Raw genomic sequence first — 22,426 nt, 5'->3', positions numbered from 1 at the left:
TGTGATGCTCGTCTTAGTTGATCTAATATGGAACCAGTCAGGCGTCGGTAACTCTGCAGAATTGTATACACAACTGGCTTATTTGTTTATTTGAAAATGGAATTCACTTAAAAGAAAGATGACTCTTTAAATCACCTTATCCATCAAATTGTCACTTACGACTAATGATAACAAAGGACCTCCTGTTGTGGCTGGATGGCTAGGACATGCTGCATCTCAGGAGAAACTGTGTTGGAGGTGTGCAACTGTGGGCGGTGATTTCAGATCTATTGGACTAACCCACACCTTCCATTTAACCTCCAGACTTCTTTCAACACAGTGGGTTAACCGAATGGGGTAACCGGTGGCTCCAGTGGGGTAACCGGTGGCTCCAGTGGGTTAACCGGTGGCTCCAGTGGGTTAACCGGTGGCTCCAGTGGGGTAACCGGTGGCTCCAGTGGGGTAACCGGTGGCTCCAGTGGGGTAACCGGTGGCTCCAGTGGGGTAACCGGTGGCTCCAGTGGGTTACCCGGTGGCTCCAGTGGGTTAACCGGTGGCTCCAGTGGGTTAACCGGTGGCTCCAGTGGGTTACCCGGTGGCTCCAGTGGGTTACCCGGTGGCTCCAGTGGGTTACCCGGTGGCTCCAGTGGGTTACCCGGTGGCTCCAGTGGGTTACCCGGTGGCTCCAGTGGGTTACCCGGTGGCTCCAGTGGGTTACCCGGTGGCTCCAGTGGGTTAACCGGTGGCTCCAGTGGGTTAACCGGTGGCTCCAGTGGGGTAACCGGTGGCTCCAGTGGGGTAACCGGTGGCTCCAGTGGGTTAACCGGTGGCTCCAGTGGGGCCTCACTGGTGTGTGTTACTCTCACAGGGCCTCACTGGTGTGTGTGTTACTCTCACAGGGCCTCACTGGTGTGTGTGTTACTCTCGCAGGGCCTCACTGGTGTGTGTTTCTCCCACAGGGCCTCTATCCAGAGTCCCATGGGATCGTGGACAACAAGATGTATGACGTGACCCGCAACGCATCCTTCAGTTTGAAAGTTCCCGAAAAATTCAATGCCAAATGGTACCAAGGAGAACCAGTGAGTGGATACATTGGAATACACAACAGTGCAAATACCGCACCTTCATTCAATGTTAGTTTACTGCTAGAGCTTATTGGTTTTAGGATAATGTGGCCCTAGTGTTAGGAGAAATGTAACTTGACTGGTAGCAAAACAGGTTCTCAGGGTCAGGCTAACATTCCACTCCTTGTGTCATGTTAAGAATGACAAGGAGTAGAATGATAACTCAAACAGACTGGTACCCAGGCTAGAAAAGTGGAGCTTCGGAAGACATAAGGAGCCCTGTTGTTGTTAGAACAAGTCACAGATGGCAATTCGAGAAGATTTCCTCCTGAAACATTTAGCTGGAAAAAATGATTGAGGAATAATAACATGAATGTTGTTGAGGAAATCCATTTGAACTGTGTTTACTAAAACAACCCTAACTATGAGACATAATGGCATTACAGAACTGTGTTTACTAAAACAACCCTAACTATGAGACATAATGGCATTAGAGAACTGTGTTTACTAAAACAACCCTAACTATGAGACATAATGGCATTACAGAACTGTGTTTACTAAAACAACCCTAACTATGAGACATAATGGCATTAGAGAACTGTGTTTACTAAAACAACCCTAACTATGAGACATAATGGCATTACAGAACTGTGTTTACTAAAACAACCCTAACTATGAGACATAATGGCATTACAGAACTGTGTTTACTAAAACAACCCTAACTATGAGACATAATGGCATTACAGAACTGTGTTTACTAAAACAACCCTAACTATGAGACATAATGGCATTACAGAACTATGTTTACTAAAACAACCCTAACGATAAGACATAATGGCATTACAGAACTATGTTTACTAAAACAACCCTGGGCCTCCTGAGTGACACAGCTTGAGGCGTCACTAAAGACCGGGTTTGATCCCAGGCTGTTTCATAACCGTCCGTGACCGAGAGTTCCATAGGGCGTCGCACAGCGTCGTCCGGGTTAGGGGAGGGTTTGGCCGGGGGGGCTTTACTTGGCTCATCGCGCTCTAGCGACTCCTTGTGGCTGGCCGGGTGCCTGCAGGCTGACTCCGGTCGTCAGTTGAACGGTGTTTCCTCCAACACATTGGTGCAGATGGCTTCCGGGTTAAGCAGGCGGGTGTTTTAAGGAGGGCGGTTTGGCGGGTCATGTTTAGGAGGACACATGATTCGACCTTCGCCTCTCCTGAGCCTGTTAGGGTTAACCCATTGGGAGGGAATTGTAATGTGGCTCATATAGTGAGGAGCTGAGGATCACTACACTGGGCCCTCCAAACGGGAAGGCACGTCCCCGTGCATCAACTTTCTTTCAAGCCTCTTTACACGTCCGCCAGGCTTTCTGGTGGCCTCACGGCCGCCATCCCACTTCTGACACCAATTTGGGGGGTAGCCCCAACGCGACTCAGACCTGGGTCCAACGACTATCAAGCCAACACCTTAACCATTACACCAAGAGGTCTGAACCTCTTGATGAGGTTTCTAGGTGTTAATGTCGCTACATTACCCCCTTCCTTCGGGAGAGCGTGTCCCTCACGTGTACATGCCTCTCCAATGGCCTATCAGGCACCATCTCACTTCTGACAACCAATGTAGCGAACGGAGGGAGCAGGAAGCAAACCCGGGTGGCTGGAGTGAAAGGCAAACAGCGTATAGATTCAGTTTTGATGAGTTTATTGGGAAAACCTTTAGATCTAATGATAAAGTACTGCTTATTCTGATGTACCTGAATGAATGAGTTATTAGGGTAGCTCTTTCTAGTGGTCTGTGGTTGTTTTGACGATCAGAGCACCTCCACTGTCTCTCTCTCTAGGTTTGGTTCACTGCCATGGACAATAACCTGAAGTCAGCCACATTCTTCTGGCCGGGCTCTGATGTGGCAGTCAATGGAAGATTACCTGACTTCTATAAGAAGTATGACAGGTAAGAGACTTGCGTAATGGTCTTTCTTATCCATGTTTGTTTGTCATAATAAAGAGGAGTAGGTAATTATCCTATAGTGAATACCCCATCTATTTGTTTTGTAGGATATAAAGTATTAATGTATTATTTGTAGGTGACCCGCATTTGCTGTAGTGTACTGTAGCAGTGTTTAAGCTATCCATAGTGATGCCTTCTAAAGTAAGAAATAAAGCGGTATCTTTGTCTTAGGAACATCCAATTTGAGGAGAGAATCACAACCATATTTCAATGGCTGAACTTGCCTCAAGGGGAAAGGTATGGAAATATGCTTCTTATAACCATTAAATGAGCATCATTTTGAAGGACAGACCAAACACTTACGTACATCTCTTTCATTTGATCGGACCTCACTATGTAATCAGAGTCCTTTCATTTTGTTTTCATGTAGGCCAGATTTTTACACTCTGTACATGGAGGAACCAGACTCTGCCGGCCACCGATACGGACCAATGAGCAGCCAGGTCAGATCCCTCTCTATTCATTCAACCCACCAATCAGGTGGAGGGTCATTTATAACCAATCAAAGCAGGCCCAGCAAAGGCCACAAAGTAGTCAGGCAGAACTCCTGGGCCTTGAATAACATGTGGTGTTATGAATGACTATATACTGTATTTGCAGGTGATTGAGGCCCTGCTGAACGTGGACAGGTTGTTAGGACTTCTAATGGACGGCTTGAAACAGAAGAACCTTCACCGCTGTGTCAACCTGGTGCTTCTGTCTGACCACGGTGAGCAGCATGTTGCCACAACACACAGCCGGATTGTCCTGTACACACAGTGGTCTCTGCGATCAACAGAGGAATCAGTAGCCTTGTTTTATACACAGCATTCAGATGAAACAGTAGATTGGAAAGTGACTTGTTGTTTTAGCTCCTACTGGAGCAAAGGGCCTCGAGGGGAAACGTACAGTACAAGAGAAACAATGTTTCTCAGAGATAAGCACTAAGAAAGTCAATGTGAAAGCAGGGGAGGCGGAGGTAACCCATTTAGTGTTTTTTGGCAAATGAAAAAAGACAAGTGGTTTACTTTATGGGTCTGCTGTAAATCATAAGGTGATGCGATAGTGAGCATCCACTACTACTCAACATGAAAGAGGAGTTGGTCTAGGGGGGAAAAGGGCTGAAAATAAAAAGAGGAAGTAGCTGATTTTCCAACATCCCTAAATATTAGTGACTCATCAAAAAAAAAAGAGCTCATATCGAGTCAGTATCTGGCAGCTAAATGATGGCTAACGTCCCTTAGCTGTTGTATAATGGCTGCATAGCTCCTGGCTAACGTCCCTTAGCTGTTGTATAATGGCTGCATAGCTCCTGGCTAACGTCCCTTAGCTGTTGTATAATGGCTGCATAGCTCCTGGCTAACGTCCCTTAGCTGTTGTATAATGGCTGCATAGCTCCTGCCTAACTTCCCTTAGCTGTTGTATAAAGGCTGCATAGCTCCTGGCTAACGTCCCTTAGCTGTTGTATAACAGCTGCATAGCTCCTGGCTAACGTTGTATAACGGCTGCATAGCTCCTGGCTAACGTTGTATAACGGCTGCATAGCTCCTGGCTAACGTTGTATAACGGCTGTATAGCTCCTGGCTAACGTTGTATAATGGCTGCATAGCTCCTGGCTAACGTCCCTTAGCTGTTATATAACGGCTGCATAGCTCCTGCCTTATAACACACAATCCACTATTAAACTCAATCATTAAGTTGTTGTCCACAGATTTTATTGTACAAGTAGCAATTCAGAAATAAAACATAACAATTAACAATGTAGCCATAATGTATATTACCACAACATAGTTTTGTTTAAATGTTATAGTTCCTCTATTGAGTAACTTTTCGATTGTCTTCCAGCTTCTGGCCTCCTCCATTGTGGGGGCATTTGAATGCTTACTGTCAGCTACACGTACTGTTTGTTTTGGCTGAGACAATGGATGAGTCCAAAATGGCTCCCTATTCCCTATTTAGTTCAATACTTTTGACCAGGTCCCATAAGGCTGGTTCAGAAGTAGTGCACTATATAAGAAATAGGGTTCCATTAGGGACGCTGCCCTAGCACCTGTTGTGGGGGAATCCAAGGCAGAGTGAAAACTTTTGTAAAACAAGGTCAGAGTGAATGCTGAAACAGCTGTGAATGATTTAGCTAAACGAGGATGAGGGAGCCAGGGAGGTTTACAGAGGAGAGATGCTCGCAACATCTGCATAGCATTTGACATGTGTCTAGTCTTGTAATTATGTCATTATGCGTGTAAAGGATTAACAAAATTAAATTAATTTGGTGGCACTGACCGATGGCTGCTCAACTGGCCTTGTAATAATAATTTGATGTCAGGTTTTTAATATAACAAATATCATATGGGAATCTTTTTTATTTAGCCTATACCAATCATTGCATTGCTCTTGGGTTATTTTTTGTCAATGTGATTGATGTGATTGTGATTGATTGATTGGGAAATGGAGGATATAATCCTAGTAACAATAATCTGGTTATAATTTCAAATTAACAGTTTGTTCAGTAAAAAAAAAAAGATTCCCTCTGAAATCTGGTACAGATTAGACCGCCTAATTATGGTGCTGTTGAAGTCTTTTACTGTTTTTTCTCATCCTCCATTTCTCTGCTCTAACTTCTCCTATTGCTCTGACTGCCCAGTTGCCAGGAACAACAATACAAAAACAATGGCAATTGTTTTTTAAATGGTGACCTTGTGTGTGTGTGTTTACTGTAATTGCAGGAATGGAGGAAGCTTCCTGCAAAAAGGCTGCATTTGTAAACTCGTACCAGGACAACATTGACGACTTCACTGTCATCCAAGGCCCTGCCGCGCGAATCCGACCCAAGAACCTCCCAGAAGACTTCTTCTCCTGTGAGTAACTGTTGATGATGACTGTTGATGATGACAACGTGTCACTTCCAGCTGTTTTCCTCCCTCTTCCTGGCCTTACGTTGAAATACCATCCAGTGTTAAAGCTGGTCCCAATTCCCTCCTTGGTCCTTACCCTTAGATTTTTGTCAGATTTAGTCATGTGTAAGCATTAAGGTAGAAGCTTCACCACTTCACTGGGGCAGCAGGTAGCCTAGCGGTTAGAGTGAGCTGGCAACTGAAGGGTTGCTGCTATCAAATCCTAGATGCCATTGCCTGCCATTGTGCCGTTGAGCAAGGAACTTAAACCCCCACAACAACAGCTCCCCTGGCGTCCCGGTTGTGGCAGCCCCCGCACATCTCCAAAAACCTGTATATATGTGTGTCTTTCGCAGGGGTTGGGTTAAAGTATTCGGTTGGACTATGTGTACAATTGACTAAAGTGATTTTAATCTTAATCGCACTGTACCTATGCAGACCATCCAGATCTGCAAACATAAGGGGAAGAATAAAGCGGTTGGGTCCAAGGGGAAGGGGCAAAGCGTTTGGGACCAAGGGGAAGGGGCAAAGCGTTTGGGGCCAAGGGGAAGGGGCAAAGCGTTTGGGGCCAAGGGGAAGGGGCAAAGCGTTTGGGGCCAAGGGGAAGGGGCAAAGCGTTTGGGGCCAAGGGGAAGGGGCAAAGCGTTTGGGACCAAGGGGAAGGGGCAAAGCGTTTGGGGCCAAGGGGAAGGGGCAAAGCGTTTGGGGCCAAGGGGAAGGGGCAAAGCGTTTGGGGCCAAGGGGAAGGGGAAAAGGGTCAAGCGGTTGGGGCCAAGGGGTCAAGAGTGATTTGGGAAGGGGAAGGTCATGACCCTTGAGTTACCAACTATGTCTGTTTTTCCCCCCCCCAGTCGACTATGAAGGCCTGGTGAAGAATCTGTCGGTATGTGAAGTATTTGTGCCCAGTTGACTTCTGTGTTAATAAGATGAATTGAAAAATGATTTGCTTGCCTTAGCTCAAACAGGCTCTGTCCCTTCATTGACTCTCTGCTCTTCTCTTGCTGTGTGTTTTGAAGTGCAGGAGCCCTGACCAGCCCATGAGGCCCTACCTCAAAGAGCACCTCCCCAAACGGATGCACTTTGCTAACAACGTGCGCATTGAGAAGGCCCATCTCTACATGAAGCCTGGCTGGCAAGCAGCTCTGTATGTCATAACACAACTCTCTTGTTTGCTTTGTCTCAAGTGACAGATGCCCCCATAACCTAAGCTGCACTCTTCGCTTTACTCTGGCATTAAGCCAAAGTATAAGTACCGTTTAAAATATTTGTTAGTTACTTAAGTTAGCCTACTCATCACGGTTCACTCCTTTTTCAAGTCATGAGTTCCAGGCAAAACTAAATCCGCACCGGTTAGAACTACACATTGTCCATTGACATTCACTTTAAACGTGCCTACATGCACTTGTCCCTATATGCATTTCTCCCTACATGCACTTTGAAAGCAGTTACAGATACTTGCAAAAGGTCATCCCACTTTATATTTATACGGAAAAGTACAAAAATGTATGCACTCACTACTGTGGGTCGCTCTGGATAAGAGCATCTGCTAAATGATTCAAAAGTAAATGTTTAACTCTCGTTATGTTTGTCTGTTGCTATGAGACATTATTCGACAAGATGACTTGACCGCTGAAATTCTCAACAGCTGCCACACATAAAGTGATAGTTGGTCTCCGGTTAACAGAAAGCCTATTAACATACCAACAGACATTTTGTTTTGCCCATGTTTGTGCATGTTTTTTACGGATGTCTTTAATGGGTGCTGAAAGCTGTTCCTTGTTGTTATGGTTGCCACAGTTGAGGATGTGAGCTATTATTTAGTTGGGCTGGTTTATACAGCTGTCCAATTGATAACCCCTCAATTTTTGTGTTGTATAAATATATATAAAATACAGGTAACTCAGTGTCATGTCATTAGTAAAGATTGAAAAAAGTAAGGGGCCTAGACACCTGCCCTGAGGAATTCCTGATTCTACCTTGATTATTTTGGAGAGACTTCCATTAAAGAACACCCTGTGTTCTGTTGGAGGTGTGATGTCCTTTCTAGGAATGGAATAATGTTTTTTCATCTCTGTTCGTCCACAGACGACCTGAGGAAGTCAAGTACTGCACTGGTGGATTCCACGGCTCGGATAACATCTTCAAAAACATGCAGGTCAGGGAAGGGTGAGAGGGATGATGCTGTACTTCCGTTGATACTCTGTGATATTACAGTATGGACACGTGGTTATGTACACACCCAGGGAAACCCATCCGAACATACTGTCTCTAACAAAAAAACAGCTAACTCTAATAGCTACATTACACTTGAATCACATGGAGATTAGCTAAACAACACAACTCACTCATTTTTTATTTTGATGTGATGAAGTTCTATGATGAAAGCACTACAGAGAGGTAGCCTGAGTCCCATTTCTGATTGTGCCATCTCCTACAGATATAGGATCTCAATTTGATTACCATTTTGTTGCTGATTTGTCACATGCGCCAACTACAACAGGTGTAGGTAGACCTTACCGTGAAATGCTTACTTACAAGCCCTTAACCAACAATGCAGTTCAAGAAAAATAGTTTTGTTTGTATAGTAAATATTTTCTTAAGAAAAATAAATCTACTCAAAAGTAACAAGAAAATTACATAACAATAACGAGTCAATGTGCGGGGGTACAGGTTAGTTGAGGTAATTTGTACATGTAGGTAGGGGTAAAGTGACCATGCATAGATAATAAACAGCGAGTAGCAGCATTGTAAAAACAAAGTGGGTGGGGGGGTCAATGTAAATAGGTTGGGTGGCCTTTTGATTAATTGTTCAGCAGTCTTATGGCTTGGGGGTAGAAGCTGTTAAGGACCTAGACTTGGCGCTCCGGTACCGCTTGCAGTGCGATAGCAGAGAGAACAGTCTATGACTTGGGTGACTGGAGTCTTTGACCATTTTTGGGCTCTTACTAGGTGACACCACCTAGTATATAGGTCCTGGGTGGCAGGAAAAGCAAACTTATAGTGTATTTGAGTTTTTAAAAGGCTTCTAACGTTTGTAATTTTCACTTTAAAATTTCAGACTTGATTTGCTGAAAAATGTATCAACCCCTACAAAAAAGTCCATTATAATCTACATTTCCTGTAGCTGCAGGATTATTTTCCTGCTGTAGCAAACTGGCTCAAATTAAAGATCCTACACCTGTATGGCCATTCTCAGGCCAAATGTCAAATCAAATCAAATCAAATTTTATTAGTCACATACACATGGTTAGCAGATGTTAATGCGAGTGTAGCGAAATGCTTGTGCTTCTAGTTCCGACAATGCAGTAATAACCAACAGTAATCTAACCTAACAATTCCACACTACTACCTTACACACACACACAAGTGTAAAGGGATAAAGAATATGTACATAAAGATATATGAATGAGTGGTGGTACAGAACGGCATGGCAGATGCAGTAGATGGTATAGAGTACGGTATATACATATGAGATGAGTACTGTAGGGTATGTAAACATAAGTGGCATAGTTTAAAGTGGCTAGTGGTACATGTATTGCATAAAGATGGCAAGATGCAGTAGATGATATAGAGTACAGTATATATACATATGAGATGGGTAATGTAAACATTGTATTAAGTGGCATTGCTTAAAGTGGCTAGTGGTACATTTTTACATAATTTCCATCAATTCCCATTTTTAAAGTGGCTGGAGTTGGGTCAGTATGTTGGCAGCGGCCGCTAAATGTTAGTGGTGGCTGTTTAACAGTCTGATGGCCTTGAGATAGAAGCTGTTTTTCAGTCTCTCGGTCCCTGCTTTGATGCACCTGTACTGACCTCGCCTTCTGGATGATAGCGGGGTGAACAGGCAGTGGCTTGGGTGGTTGTTGTCCTTGATGATCTTTATGGCCTTCCTGTGACATCGGGTGGTGTAGGTGTCCTGGAGGGCAGGTAGTTTGCCCCTGGTGATGCGTTCTGCAGACCTCACTACCCTCTGGAGAGCCTTACGGTTGTGGGCGGAGCAGTTGCCGTACCAGGCGGTGATACAGCCCGACAGGATGCTCTCGATTGTGCATCTGTAGAAGTTTGTGAGTGCTTTTGGTGACAAGCCGAATTTCTTCAGCCTCCTGAGGTTGAAGAGGCGCTGCTGCGCCTTCTTCACAACGCTGTCTGTGTGGGTGGACCAGTTCAGTTTGTCCGTGATGTGTACACCGAGGAACTTAAAACTTTCCACCTTCTCCACTACTGACCCGTCGATGTGGATAGGGGGGTGCTCCCTCTGCTGTTTCCTGAAGTCCACAATCATCTCCTTTGTTTTGTTGACGTTGAGTATGAGGTTATTTTCCTGACACCACACTCCGAGGGCCCTCACCTCCTCCCTGTAGGCCGTCTCGTCGTTGTTGGTGATCAAGCCTACCACTGTAGTGTCATCCGCAAACTTGATGATTGAGTTGGAGGCGTGCATGGCCACGCAGTCGTGGGTGAACAGGGAGTACAGGAGAGGGCTCAGAACGCACCCTTGTGGGGCCCCAGTGTTGAGGATCAGCGGGGTGGAGATGTTGTTACCTACCCTCACCACCTGGGGGCGGCCCGTCAGGAAGTCCAGGACCCAGTTGCACAGGGCGGGGTCGAGACCCAGGGTCTCGAGCTTGATGACGAGTTTGGAGGGTACTATGGTGTTAAATGCTGAGCTGTAATCGATGAACAGCATTCTCACATGGGTATTCCTCTTGTCCAGATGGGTTAGGGCAGTGTGCAGTGTGGTTGCGATTGCGTCGTCTGTGGACCTATTGGGTCGGTAAGCAAATTGGAGTGGGTCTAGGGTGTCCGGTAGGGTGGAGGTGATATGGTCCTTGACTAGTCTCTCAAAGCACTTCATGATGACGGAAGTGAGTGCTACGGGGCGGTAGTCGTTTAGCTCAGTTACCTTAGCTTTCTTGGGAACAGGAACAATGGTGGCCCTCTTGAAGCATGTGGGAACAGCAGACTGGGATAAGGATTGATTGAATATGTCCGTAAACACACCAGCCAGCTGGTCTGCGCATGCTCTGAGGACGCGGCTGGGAATGCCGTCTGGGCCTGCAGCCTTGCGAAGGTTAACACGTTTAAATGTTTTACTCACGTTGGCTGCAGTGAAGGAGAGCCCGCAGGTTTTGGTAGGGGGCCGTGTCAGTGGCACTGTATTGTCCTCAAAGCGGGCAAAAAAGTTGTTTAGCCTGTCTGGGAGCAAGACATCCTGGTCCTCGACGGGGCTGGTTTTCTTTTTGTAATCCGTGATTGACTGTAGACCCTGCCACATACCTCTTGTGTCTGAGCTGTTGAATTTCGACTCGATTTTGTCTCTGTACTGAGACTTAGCCTGTTTGATTGCCTTGCGGAGAGAATAGCTACACTGTTTGTATTCGGTCATGCTTCCGGTCACCTTGCCCTGGTTAAAAGCAGTGGTTCGCGCTTTCAGTTTCACGCGAATGCTGCCGTCAATCCACGGTTTCTGGTTTGGGAATGTTTTTATCGTTGCTGTGGGTACGACATCGTCAATGCACTTCCTAATGAACTCGCTCACCGAATCAGCATATTCGTCAATATTGTTGTTGGACGCGATGCGGAACATATTCCAATCCGCGTGATCGAAGCAGTCTTGAAGCGTGGATTCAGATTGGTCGGACCAGCGTTGAACAGACCTGAGCGCGGGAGCTTGTTGTTTGAGTTTTTGTTTGTAGGCTGGAATCAACAAAATGGAGTCGTGGTCAGCTTTTCCGAAAGGGGGGCGGGGGAGGGCCTTATAAGCGTCGCGGAAATTAGTATAACAATGGTCTAGTGTTTTTCCAGCCCTGGTAGCACAATCGATATGCTGATAGAATTTAGGGAGTTTTGTTTTTAGATTAGCCTTGTTAAAATCCCCAGCTACGATGAATGCAGCCTCAGGGTGTGTGGTTTCCAGTTTACAAGAGTCAGATAAAGTTCGTTCAGGGCCATCGATGTGTCTGCTTGGGGGGGAATGTATACGGCTGTGATTATGATTGACGAGAATTCCCTTGGTAGATAATGCGGTCGACATTTGATTGTGAGGAGTTCTAGATCAGGTGAACAGAACGACTTGAGTTCTTGTGTGTTGTTATGATGATCACACCACTTCTCGTTAATCATAAGGCATACCCCCCCGCCCCTCTTCTTACCGGAAAGATGTTTGTTTCTGTCGGCGCGATGCATGAAGAAACCAGCTGGCTGCACCGACTCCGTTAGCGTCCCTTGAGTTAGCCATGTTTCCGTGAAGCAGAGCACGTTGCAATCCCTGATGTCTCTCTGGAATGCTACCCGTGCTCGGATTTCATCAACCTTATTGTCAAGAGACTGGACATTGGCGAGTAGTAAGCTAGGGAGTGGAGCGCGATGTGCCCGTCTCCGAAGCCTGACCACGAGACCGCCACGTTTTCCCCTTTTTCGGCGTCGCACAGGGTCGCCGGCTGGGATCAGATCCATTGTATTGTGTGGAAGGCAAAACACTGGATCCGTTTCGGGAAAGTCATATTCCTGGTAGGAACGATGATGAGTTGACGTTAATCGTATGTTCAGTAGTTCCTCCCGACTGTATGTAATGAAACCTAAGATTACCCGGGGTACCGATGTAAGAAATAACACGTAAAAAAACAAAATACTGCATATTTTCCAAGGAACACGAAGCGAGGCAGCCATCTCTTTTCGGCGCCGGAAGTCCCAAACAGATCTGGGAGCAGGCCACTACAGAGGAGCCCCAGTTTGTTAAATCATGCCTGACATTCTTTAGGTTAAATCAAGCTGTGTCCTCCGAGAGAGTCAAGTCTCTCCCAAAGTAAACCCACTGCAATACCATCACCTATAACAGTACAATGTCCTCCCATTCGGAGTTGTTTTCCCATGTACATTTTTACTAGGTTTTACTAGATCTCCATGTTAGTCTTTATGATCGGTCTGTGTATGTTTCCAGCCTTAGAAAATCTCTCCCACAATAAGCCTGCTGAAATACCATCCCCTATAACAGTATGCTTTGTTCCTATTTGTGTTGTGTTTTATCATAGCTATGTTTACTATAGTTTACTAGACGTCTCCCTGGCATCTCCCTGTTAGTCTTTATGTTTATAATAGGTCTGTGTATCTTTCTAGACGTGGTCACACCTGGAATGTGTTGGTATAATTATCCCTGTGACTTTACTCGCTACCCTAAATAAAACAGGTGCATGAGTCAAATGAAAGTCTGCTGAAAATATCTTCTGTGTGTCTTGCTGCAGACCGGAAGAAAAGCAGACACAGCTAGCAAGTAGCGACATCACCTATTTCATTTAGTAGCCACCCACTTTTTAAAGGGGCAATCAGCAGTTACTACATACATTTTTGGACTTATAAATTAATTATGTGCCCATTGACTCATGAAGAATACAAGTTATGAATGCCTCATAAACTGTCATACCCCATCAGAACCCAAAATATAAGTTTGTTTTACTTAAATGTTTGTAAACAAAGTAAATGTGACCAAACACTATACAGCCGCAACATGGTTAAAACTATCATTTTGATTTCATGGATGGTTAGTCCTTGCATCAATAGCTCTGAATTTGAGAGTGGTAGATTTCTCCAGCCCCATCTCTCAGCTTTTTACTTAAACAAGAGCTGGGAGTCCCCTTGTTATCGTTTCTACTGCTGATTGCCGCTTTAAGGCTGATCTTATGATTATTTCAAAATGTTAATTGCTTTTCAACCCACCTTTTTGGAAGGTCATTTAAGTACTTAAACTCCCACACGGTTTACTTTTAGCTATTCTGATGTTTACACATGGTCTATTTGTGGTTTTGACTCCTTCATAGGTGGAGGGAAATGTTAACTAAATGAGATGGTGAAATTGTGGTTACTTTGTTCTTCTCTCCATATCTAACATGTCTACTCCACTGTTCTTCTCTCCATATCTAACATGTCTACTCCACTGTTCTTCTCTCCATATCTAACATGTCTACTCCACTGTTCTTCTCTCCATATCTAACATGTCTACTCCACTGTTCTTCTCTCCATATCTAACATGTCTACTCCACTGTTCTTCTCTCCATATCTAACATGTCTACTCCACTGTTCTTCTCTCCATATCTAACATGTCTACTCCACTGTTCTTCTCTCCATATCTAACATGTCTACTCCACTGTTCTTCTCTCCATATCTAACATGTCTACTCCACTGTTCTTCTCTCCATATCTAACATGTCTACTCCACTGTTCTTCTCTCCATATCTAACATGTCTACTCCACTGTTCTTCTCTCCATATCTAACATGTCTACTCCACTGTTCTTCTCTCCATATCTAACATGTCTACTCCACTGTTCTTCTCTCCATATCTAACATGTCTACTCCACTGTTCTTCTCTCCATATCTAACATGTCTACTCCACTGTTCTTCTCTCCATATCTAACATGTCTACTCCACTGTTCTTCTCTCCATATCTAACATGTCTACTCCACTGTTCTTCTCTCCATATCTAACATGTCTACTCCACTGTTCTTCTCTCCATATCTAACATGTCTACTCCACTGTTCTTCTCTCCATATCTAACATGTCTACTCCACTGTTCTTCTCTCCATATCTAACATGTCTACTCCACTGTTCTTCTCTCCATATCTAACATGTCTACTCCACTGTTCTTCTCTCCATATCTAACATGTCTACTCCACTGTTCTTCTCTCCATATCTAACATGTCTACTCCACTGTTCTTCTCTCCATATCTAACATGTCTACTCCACTGTTCTTCTCTCCATATCTAACATGTCTACTCCACTGTTCTTCTCTCCATATCTAACATGTCTACTCCACTGTTCTTCTCTCCATATCTAACATGTCTACTCCACTGTTCTTCTCTCCATATCTAACATGTCTACTCCACTGTTCTTCTCTCCATATCTAACATGTCTACTCCACTGTTCTTCTCTCCATATCTAACATGTCTACTCCACTGTTCTTCTCTCCATATCTAACATGTCTACTCCACTGTTCTTCTCTCCATATCTAACATGTCTACTCCACTGTTCTTCTCTCCATATCTAACATGTCTACTCCACTGTCATGAATAGCACATCTATTCATGTGTCACTTATTCTAGTGAAAGTGAATTAAGTTTGTTTTTGTATTTTTCAGGCCATTTTTATCAGTTATGGACCAGGGCTGAAATACAAGACCCAAGTTGCACCTTTTGAAAACATTGAAGTCTACAACCTCCTGTGTGGTAAGCCTGTTAGTCAATGGATCATTTAACATGGGGACAATGTCCTGTTGCATAACTAGAAAAGATTAGCCTGGGTGCCAGTCTGTTTCTGCTCTCTTGCCAACTCCTGATGGAATTGTCATGCCAAAGGAGTGGAATGATATCTAAACAGACTGATACCCAGGCTACATATTACTTCTCTAAAGTGAAACTATTTCAGCAGGCCGAACTGGCTTTACATTCATTATAGCATCATTTCAACCTCTTCTATACAGAACTCCCGAGACTATTTCTCAACATTGTGATACGTTTCAAAGAGGATGTGCCAGTTGAGAAGGCCACAGCACCACCGCTGGAAACAAAGTCCATAGTCACACAGTTGTTCTGTACAGTTAGCCCATTAGATCAAATCTAGTCAGTTAAAGAAAATACCTTTTCAACTCTCTACTATCACTTTACCCCCCCCCCCCCCGTCTCTCTCTCTCTCTATCTATCACCCTCTCTCTTTGCCTGTCAGATTTGTTGGACGTTCCCCCTGCTCCTAACAACGGGACCCATGGGAGTCTGAACCACCTCCTGAAGAACCCTCCTCACCGCCCCGTGTACCCAGCTGAGCTCTCCTCTAACTCCACCTGTGAGGCTAGTGGCCTTGCCCCCTCTGACCACCTGGGCTGCAGCTGCAGCACCCGCACCAAAGCAGCGGTATGACCAGGGGGTACAATCAGGGAGGGGGGTGTATCCTCAAACTTGCACATCCATCCCCAGAGAGCAGGACTGGGAGGGGAGGGGTAGACAGAGGGTCTGTCCTGTCCATAACACTCTAAATCCTCAATGTTTGAAAGGTGCTTCATTGAAATGAATATTTATCCTCACTTTATGATTGATAACCCAGAAGCACTCATTAGAGGGAGAGAAGTTGACAGACACACTAACATGCTGAAAATATATGTTTCAGGAGAAGACTATGAACAGGCAACTCATCAAAGACATTTCCAGTGAGTACACACTTCATGGGGTCTCTTTGTAATGGCTTAGTAGTAAAAGCTTTGCCAAACACTCCAGTTAGCATAATCATGGCTCTATTTTGTCACTGATTGTGTTTTTTATCACACCCTCCCCTCCCTTAGATTCCGGAACCAAGGCTCTTCACCTACCATATGGAATCCCTCGAGTTCTCCAGGAGAATTCAGAGTACTGTGTCCTGCACCATGCCGACTACATCAACGGTTACAGCAAAGATACTCTCATGCCCTTATGGGTCGCCTACACAATTAACCCACTGGTGAGTCTTTTTGTGCTTGTGTGAACGACCAGGATTCATACCCAGGTATGTGTTAGTCTGCTTAGCTAAAGCCAAGGAATTTGCTTGGGGGAGTTAACGCAAGTCTTCAGAATCTTAGGAAATGTTACCCCTCACGCGAGCGTGGTTCTAAACCACCTCCATTACACTCTGGCTCTCTTTAATGTCTAAAGATAGATATTATGTCATCTTGGAGATGCACTGTTGTATTATGTTTCTCTGGTTAGGGTTTCTCTGGTTAGGGATTCTCTGGTTAGGGATTCTCTGGTTAGGGTTTCTCTGGTTGGGGTTTCTCTGGTTGGGGTTTCTCTGGTTGGAGTTTCTCTGGTTAGTGTTAGGGTTTCTCTGGTTAGTGTTAGGGTTTCTCTGGTTAGGTTTCATCTGGTTAGGGTTTCTCTGGTTAGTGTTAGGGTTTCTCTGGTTAGGGTTTCTCTGGTTAGGGTTTCTCTGGTTAGGGTTTTTCTGGTTAGTGTTTCTCTGGTTGGGGTTTCTCTGGTTAGTGTTAGGGTTTCTCTGGTTAGTGTTAGGGTTTCTCTGGTTGGGGTTTCTCTGGTTGGGGTTTCTCTGGTAGTGTTTCTCTGGTTGGGGTTTCTCTGGTTAGTGTTAGGGTTTCTCTGGTTAGTGTTTCTCTGGTTGGGGTTTCTCTGGTTGGGGTTTCTCTGGTTGGGGTTAGGGTTTCTCTGGTTAGGGTTTCATCTGGTTAGGGTTTCTCTGGTTAGTGTTAGGGTTTCTCTGGTTAGTGTTAGGGTTTCTCTGGTTAGTGTTAGGGTTTCTCTGGTTAGTGTTAGGGTTTCTCTGGTTAGTGTTAGGGTTTCTCTGGTTAGTGTTAGGGTTTCTCTGGTTAGGGTTAGGGTTTCTCTGGTTAGGGTTTCTCTGGTTGGGGTTTCTCTGGTTAGTGTTAGGGTTTCTCTGGTTAGGGTTAGTGTTTCTCTGGTTAGGGTTTCTCTGGTTAGGGTTTCTCTGGTTAGTGTTAGGGTTTCTCTGGTTAGGGTTTCTCTGGTTAGGGTTTCTCTGGTTAGTGTTAGGGTTTCTCTGGTTAGTGTTTCTCTGGTTAGGGTTTCTCTGGTTAGTGTTAGGGTTTCTCTGGTTAGTGTTTCTCTGGTTAGTGTTAGGGTTTCTCTGGTTAGGGTTTCTCTGGTTAGGGTTTCTCTGGTTAGTGTTAGGGTTTCTCTGGTTAGGGTTTCTCTGGTTAGTGTTAGGGTTTCTCTGGTTAGTGTTTCTCTGGTTAGTGTTTCTCTAGTTAGTGTTATAGTTTCTCTGGTTAGGGTTTCTCTGGTTAGGGTTTCGCTGGTTAGTGTTAGGGGTTCTCTGGTTAGTGTTAGGGTTTCTCTGGTTAGTGTTAGGGTTTCTCTGGTTAGTGTTAGTGTTTCTCTGGTTAGTGTTAGTGTTTCTCTGGTTAGTGTTAGTGTTTCTCTGGTTAGTGTTAGTGTTTCTCTGGTTAGTGTTAGGGTTTCTCTGGTTAGTGTTTCTCTGGTTAGTGTTTCTCTGGTTAGTGTTAGTGTTTCTCTGGTTAGTGTTAGTGTTTCTCTGGTTGGGGTTTCTCTGGTTAGTGATTCTCTGGTTAGTGTTTCTCTGGTTAGGGTTTCTCTGGTTAGGGTTTCTCTGGTTAGTGTTAGGGTTTCTCTGGTTAGAGTTTCTCTGGTTGGGGTTTCTCTGGTTGGGGTTTCTCTGGTTATGGTTTCTTTAGTTAGTTTCTCTTGGGCTCCCGAGTGGTGCAGTGGTCTAAGGCACTGCATCTGTTAGAGGCGTCACTACAGCCCCTGGTTCGAATCTAGGCTGTATCACATCCGGCCGTGTTTGGCCCAGCGTATTCCGGGTTTGGCCGGGGTAGGCCGTCATTGTAAATAAGAATTTGTTCTTAACTGGCTTGCCTAGTTAAATAAAGGTTCAATTAAAAAAAATAACTGGTTAGGGTTTCTCTGGTTAGTTTTCTAGTTAGTGTTTCTCTAGTTAGTGTTTTTGGCTAGGATATGAAATAAGTTGTAAAGATGTGTGAAGTGCTGAGAGTTGAGCTGCTGCCCAGGCCCTGCTAGCTGGCTGTAGATCATCCTAACTCGTGCTGGCTTTCACAGCTTCTTGTGTTTGTCATTATGTGGTGAAAACCTCAATGTAAATCAGGACGTCTCTACAGTATATCTATCCATGGCTTTCGTTCTATCTCAACATCCTCCTTTTATTCCATTACTTTCTGTCTAAAAGCTATTAAGAGGAAGGAAAGTAGATGAATCATGGTTTTATTTTATCTGATGAGAAGGTAACGGGAAAAGCACTATCCTAATGTATATATTGAGTGAACCCTGCAATAAGGAATGAAACCAGGTTCACAGAACTAATACAAGAGCTCAAGAACTGGAATCATCTCTCTCGTCCCCGTCTCTCATCAGAACAATGTCCAGCCACTGAGTCCAGTAGCGGAGGCCTGTGTCCGTGCAGACGTCCGTGTGGCGCCGCTCTTCAGCCAGAACTGTGTCAGATACAAGGACAACCCTGCGCTGTCCTACGGCCTGCTGCATCCACCCAGTGAGTACATGGGAGGTTACACCCCAAACCTTTTGTTAAATACCTACTCCATATTACTGTACATGCATATAGCCAGCGGTGCATCAGATTCTAACACTAAATCAGGATAGTTCTCATACAACTTTTGAAGACCAGTTGATGATTTAAATGAATTGAAGTGTTTAGTGTTTAGTGTGTGTAAGTGATTCATTAATGTTGATGTTTCAGATCTGGGTGCCAATGGAACAGAGGCAGAGTCACTACTCACCAGCAACATTGCGCCCATGTACCCTGCTTTTAAAGGTGAGCAGGCTAGCTGGCTAAAAGACAGAAAAATCTCCAGTACTGTGCAATAATAGCTCAAACACTCAACAAGGTATGTGTGATTTCTTATGGAGATGCAGCTTCAGGAAATTACTTCTTAGGACACAGTGTCTTTGCATGATGTATGTATAGGCCTACTGTAAGATTTTTCTCACTGGACTAATGGGTTTGTACTATACTGATCAAAAATAAAAACACAATATGTAACGTATTAATTCCATGTTTCATGAGCTGAAATTAAAGCTCCCAGAAATTGTTCATATGCACAAAAATATTATTTATCTCAAATTCAAATCCTTGTGAGTGAGCATTCCTCCTTTGCCAAGATAATCAAGCTACCTGAAAGTTGTGGCATATCAAGACGCTGATTAAACAACATAATTGCACAGGTGCACCTTGTGCTGGTGACAGTAAAAGGCCACTCTAAAATGTGCAGTTTTGTCACACAACTCAATCCCACAGATGTTTTGAGGGAGCGTGCAATTGACATGCTGATTCCAGGAATGTCCACCAGAGCTGTTGCCAGAGAATGTAATGTTCAATTCTCTACCATAAGCCGCTTTAGAGAATTTGGCAGTACATCCAACCGGCCTCAGAACCGCAGGCCACGTGTAACCACGCCAGCCCAGGACATTCTTCACAAATGGACAATGAACACAATTGCATTTTATCAATGGAAATTTGAATATATAGAGATACCATGATGAGATCCTGAGGCCCATTGTCCTGCCATTCATCCATCAACTCGTTTCAGCATGATAATACACAGCCCCATGTCGCAAGGATCTGCACACAATTCCTGGAAGTTGAAAATGTGCCAGTTATTGCATGGCCTGCATACTCACCAAGAACGCTCTAGATTGGAGTGTACTACAGCATGTTCCAGTTCCCGACAATATCCAGCAACTTCGCACAGCCATTGAAGAGGATTGGGACAACATTCCTCAGGCCACAATCAACAGCAGCCTGATTAACTATATGTGAAGGAGATGTGTCGCTGCATGAGGCAAATGGTGATCACACCAGATACTGACTGGTTTTCTGATCTACACCCATACTTGTTTTTTGAAAGGTATCTGTGACCAACAGATGCATATCTGTATTCCCAGTCATGTGAAAACCATAGATTTAGGGCCTAATGAATTTATTTCAATTGACTTATTTCCTTATATGAACTGTAACTCAATCTTTGAAATTGTTGCATGTTGCGTTTTTATATTTTTGTTCCGTTTAGTTTCTGTCAGTTTTACTTTTACTCTTACAGCATTTAACACTCCCAGCCTGCATCTCTATTCTATTTTGAACTAGCCTTGGCCAATTAGGTATAAATTTCAGCCCAAAGATCCAGCGGCTGAGATAACGTACTAGGACAGTTTGATTTCCTGTTAGATCGTACCATTTTTCCTAGGATCTAAGGTTCTAGTTGAATAGTGGAAAAAAGCTGACTCCATAGTAAATATTTAACTCTTAACAACAAGCTGTAGATTTAGGAGCAGGGTTTAAAACTCTTTCACACCAACTGAGATATCTCAGATTGGTCTGTCAACATCAATCAAGTTTATTTTATATAGCCCTTCGTACATCAGCTAATATCTCAAAGTGCTGTACAGAAACCCAGCCTAAAACCCCAAACAGCAAGCAATGCAGGTGTAGAAGCACGGGGTTTCTAAAAGCTTAAAAGCATAAAAGCTTCCCTGTGAATTAACATGGTAATCTGACCGTGGTCATAGTGAGCCATATTTATTCAGTAGACATAGGATCTCTGTTACATTTTGTCTAGGGGACAGTAGTGTACAGTAGTTGTGCCGCAGGGAGTTACCGTATTATCAGGCAGTGGTCACGGTAAAAACCCAGCCCACTCCCTAAGCTCTCTTTTAGTGTTTTATTGTTCACTTTCCATTCTGTGTAACTGGCTCGACAAAAGTGATTGCTTGCTATGCTATTCTAAAAAAGGGGAGTTTGTTACGTTCAAAATCCCACCCCATTTTGTACTCTGTGCTTGGCACGTAATATCATTTGTGAGAACATGAGCACTCCTGATGCAACATTCCTATAACAACTAGTGGTATAGTTACTCATAGACCGTCAATGTGTTGGTAGTAGAGCTTAAGGTGTGTTCCTGACTTTCCCAGACAGACAATGTTGCTAATGTGGTGTGGTGTCATGTCTACTCTGATGGAAAATAATACCACAGCTTTTTAAACACTGGGCTGTAGGATACCGTTTGGCACTCAGTCATGGGATAGCGGTTAGGATGGTACAATATGATGCCACCTTGTGGGTTCCATATTGATGAAAGTGAGATGAAAATGGTTGTTACTTTTGTTGATGCCCGTGGACACCGGTAATCCATCATAAAAAGGGGTTTATGAAGTATGATATCATATCAAGCAAGGGGATTTTTTTTTTTTTTATCCATGAACAGAAGCACTCTGTGGACAACTTTACAAACACTCACTGCCCTCTGGTGGCAAATGGTGAAAGTCTACAGAGTAGAAATGCTGATCTAGGATCAGCCCCCAACACTGTCCATTTAATCACATTTATTATGATCTAAAGGGCAAAACTGATTCTAGATCAACAGTCTAAGACATTTTTGTGAATACGGGCCCTGAAGACATTGTTCAGTGACTTCTCGTTTTAATAAGTATATGATCGTACGTTTGCAGATGTTTGGACGTACTTCCATGACGTCCTCCTGGTGAAATATTCCCAGCAGCTGAATGGGGTCAACGTTATGAGTGGACCTATCTTTGACCAGCACTACGACGGACACTTTGACACTCCTACAGTTAGCGCACCACAGTAAGAGTTCATCATCCATGAGTGTTGTTGCTGCTGGCTTTTTTTGAATTCTCAGTTGTACATGAACATGTTTCCATCTTTCTCTCCTGCAGACACGAGGCTCCCATCCCCACTCACTTCTATGTGATCCTGACCAGCTGTGGGAACTCTTCCTTCTCCCCTGCTGACTGCCAGGGTCCCCTGGAGACCACCTCCTTCACCCTCCCCCATAGACCAGACCACACTGAGACCTGTGCTGTGAGTCACACCGCTCTGGCTGGCTGTCCTACTCTTTCCTACAGGGCCACCTGAAAAGCCTGTTGAGGAAATGTAACACGTCAACAGACCAAAGGATGGCTGAGATAATCAGACCTGGGTTAAATAGATGCTGTATGTCAAATACTTAAGCAG

The 22,426-nt window shown here is 44.3% G+C and overlaps 1 protein-coding gene across 1 annotated transcript in view; it reads left to right on the top strand.

Moving 5' to 3' along the window:
- The window catches only part of enpp1 (ectonucleotide pyrophosphatase/phosphodiesterase 1), a 53,117-nt gene that overhangs the window by 28,700 nt on the left and 1,991 nt on the right, over positions 1 to 22,426 (top strand). The window contains exons 8-24 of the mRNA XM_071369625.1: positions 939 to 1,058; positions 2,875 to 2,984; positions 3,213 to 3,278; positions 3,412 to 3,484; positions 3,642 to 3,750; positions 5,744 to 5,875; positions 6,763 to 6,794; positions 6,928 to 7,055; positions 7,997 to 8,066; positions 15,042 to 15,129; positions 15,626 to 15,810; positions 16,064 to 16,103; positions 16,236 to 16,390; positions 18,793 to 18,928; positions 19,136 to 19,210; positions 21,901 to 22,036; positions 22,129 to 22,273. Coding sequence (XP_071225726.1) covers positions 939 to 1,058; positions 2,875 to 2,984; positions 3,213 to 3,278; positions 3,412 to 3,484; positions 3,642 to 3,750; positions 5,744 to 5,875; positions 6,763 to 6,794; positions 6,928 to 7,055; positions 7,997 to 8,066; positions 15,042 to 15,129; positions 15,626 to 15,810; positions 16,064 to 16,103; positions 16,236 to 16,390; positions 18,793 to 18,928; positions 19,136 to 19,210; positions 21,901 to 22,036; positions 22,129 to 22,273 — 1,800 coding nt within the window. The remainder of the gene's footprint in view (positions 1 to 938; positions 1,059 to 2,874; positions 2,985 to 3,212; positions 3,279 to 3,411; positions 3,485 to 3,641; positions 3,751 to 5,743; positions 5,876 to 6,762; positions 6,795 to 6,927; positions 7,056 to 7,996; positions 8,067 to 15,041; positions 15,130 to 15,625; positions 15,811 to 16,063; positions 16,104 to 16,235; positions 16,391 to 18,792; positions 18,929 to 19,135; positions 19,211 to 21,900; positions 22,037 to 22,128; positions 22,274 to 22,426) is intronic.

The sequence above is a fragment of the Salvelinus alpinus genome, chromosome 27 (genome assembly GCF_045679555.1).
Source record: "Salvelinus alpinus chromosome 27, SLU_Salpinus.1, whole genome shotgun sequence".
NCBI classification, from domain to species: Eukaryota; Metazoa; Chordata; class Actinopteri; order Salmoniformes; family Salmonidae; genus Salvelinus; species Salvelinus alpinus.
This window is presented reverse-complemented; position numbering and strand designations above follow the sequence as displayed.